General features: G+C 56.6%; 1 protein-coding gene across 1 annotated transcript; it reads right to left on the bottom strand.

Moving 5' to 3' along the window:
* Positions 1-915: 915 nt before the first annotated feature.
* On the bottom strand, positions 916-2,476 carry LOC121356486 (mitogen-activated protein kinase 7-like). The gene is made up of 2 exons (XM_041472970.1): positions 1,825-2,476; positions 916-983 (listed from the first exon to the last, which is right to left on the bottom strand). The coding sequence occupies exons 1-2, from the start codon at positions 2,399-2,401 to the stop codon at positions 916-918; spliced, it is 645 nt and encodes a 214-aa protein (XP_041328904.1). The 5' UTR covers positions 2,402-2,476.
* Between the last annotated feature and the right edge of the window lie 6 nt (positions 2,477-2,482).

Genomic DNA, 2,482 nt, shown 5'->3' with positions numbered 1-2,482 from the left:
TGGGTTGGGTTGGGTTGATTGAGTTGGGTTTAGTTGGGTTGGGTTCAGTTGGGTTGGGTTGGTTTAGGTTGGTTCAGTTGGGTTAGTTTAGGTTGGTTCAGTTGGGTTGGGTTGGTTTGGTTTAGGTTGTGTTGGGTTGGTTTGGTTTAGGTTGATTGGGTTGGGTTGGGTTGGGTTGATTGAGTTGGGTTTAGTTGGGTTCAGTTGGGTTGGGTTGGTTTAGGTTGGTTCAGTTGGGTTAGTTTAGGTTGGTTCAGTTGGGTTGGGTTGGTTTGGTTTAGGTTGTGTTGGGTTGGTTTGGTTTAGGTTGATTGGGTTGGGTTGGGTTGGGTTGATTGAGTTGGGTTTAGTTGGGTTCAGTTGGGTTGGGTTGGTTTAGGTTGGTTCAGTTGGGTTGGTTTAGGTTGGGTTGCTTTAGGTCGATTGCGTTGCGTTGGCCAATCCCAGCCGGGTGGGGGAGGGGCCATCAGCCAATTCTCACCGCGCCGGCGCCATCGACCCCCAACGACCCCCAACGACCCCTCCAACCATCATCAACCACTCTAACCAGTCCCCAACTGGTTAACCCTTCATTGACCCAACTGGTTAACCCTTCATCGACCAGTCTAACCAGTCCCCAACTGGTTAACCCTTCATTGACCCAACTGGTTAACCCTTCATTGACCCAACTGGTTAACCCTTCATCAACCAGTTCAGCCATAACCAATGACATCATTGATGACCCAATGATGTAATCAGCAACCCAATGACCTCATCGATAACCCGATGACGTCATCGAGGGCCCAACTACCCCATTGATGACCCAACGACCTCATCAAAAACCCTGTGACGTCATCGATGACCCAATGACGTCATCGATGACCCAACCCATGACCCAATGACGTCATTGACGACCCACTCAAGGATCCAATGACGTCATCGACGACCCAACCCCCCCCCCCACCGCCGGCCCTCGGGCGCCTCCGGGGCGGCGCAGGGCGGGTCTGGGGGGAGGGGAAAGGGGGAGGGGCCAGCCAATGGGAGGGTGAGTCAACGCGACGGAAGGGAAGTCAAGGCAAGGCCAAGATTTGGCCAAACTCAACGCAACTCAATGCAACTCAACGGAACTCAACCAAGTCAACCCAACTGAGCTTGAGTCCACTCAACGCAACTCAACTAACCCAACTCAACCCAACCAAACCCAACCCAACTCAACCCAACCAAACCCAACTCAATCAAACTCAACCCTCGCAACACAACCCATGCAACCCATGCCAACCCAACTCAACCCAAGTCAACCAAACCCAACCCAACTCAAACCAACTCAACCCATCCCAAATCTATCAACTCAATCCAACCCAACTCAACCCAACCCAACTCAACCCAACCCAACTCAACCCAACCCAACTCAACTCATACTAATCAACTCACTCAACCAAAGTCAAATAAATCAACTCAACCCAACTCAACTAAACTCAACCATCCCAACCCAACCCAACTCAACTCAACCCAACCCAAATCTATCAACTCAACCAAACCCAAACCAATCAACTCAACTCAATCCAACCCAACTCAACCCAACCCAACCCAACCCAACCCCCCCCAACCCAACTCAAGTCATACCAATCAACTCACTCAACCAAACTCAAATAAATCAACTCAACCCAACTCAACCAAACTCAACCATCCCAACCCAACCCAACTCAACTCAACCCAACCCAAATCTATCAACTCAACCGAACCCAAACCAATCAACTCAACTCAATCCAACCCAACTCAACCCAACCCAACTCAACCAAAGCAAACCCAACCCAACTCAACCCAACCCAACCCAACCCCCCCCACCTTTACTCTTGTTCCTCATGGCCGATTTCAGCAGCGCCGCCTTCAGCGCCGCCTTGGTGTCGTCCGAGATGGCGCCGTCCCTCTTGGGCGCCGCCGCCGGTGCCGCCGGCGCACCGGGCTCCGCCTTCACCCGTGGCGAGTCCATGGGGCAGTCGGGGGCGGGGCCCGGGCTGGGCATGTCCACGTCGGCGCAGGGCGGCCACGCCGGGCCGTTGGCGGCCGTCACGGTCGCCATGGCCGCGTTGAGGTCGGCGTTGACTGCGTTGTTGGCGGCGTCGACGTTGGCCATGTTGACGTCGACGCCGGCCTTGTTGCCCGCGTTGGCCACGCCCACCACGGCGGCGGGCGGCGCGGGCGCGATCTGCCGCCGGATGCCGTCGCGGCGGGCGTGGAAATCGGCGATCTCGGCCACGATGGCCGCCTTGATCTCCTCCTTGGTGAGCGCCTGCCGGTCGAAGGCGAAGTCGAACGCCGGCACGCACTCGGGCTCGTCCTCGGGGTCGTGGTATTTGGCCAAAAATGGGTGGCGCAGCGCCTCGGCCACGCCCACCCTCTCCCGCGGGTCGAAACGCAACATCCTCCCCAGCAGCGCCAACGCCGCCGGCTCGGCGTCGCCGAAGAGGCTCTCCCACGGCACCGGCGGGCGCGGCGGCAAGCT

This window comes from Pyrgilauda ruficollis, unplaced genomic scaffold (genome assembly GCF_017590135.1).
Source record: "Pyrgilauda ruficollis isolate IOZ18807 unplaced genomic scaffold, ASM1759013v1 scaffold1092, whole genome shotgun sequence".
In the NCBI taxonomy this organism is placed as follows: domain Eukaryota; kingdom Metazoa; phylum Chordata; class Aves; order Passeriformes; family Passeridae; genus Pyrgilauda; species Pyrgilauda ruficollis.
The sequence above is the reverse complement of the archived record's forward strand: the minus strand, read 5'-3'. Positions and strand labels throughout refer to the sequence as shown.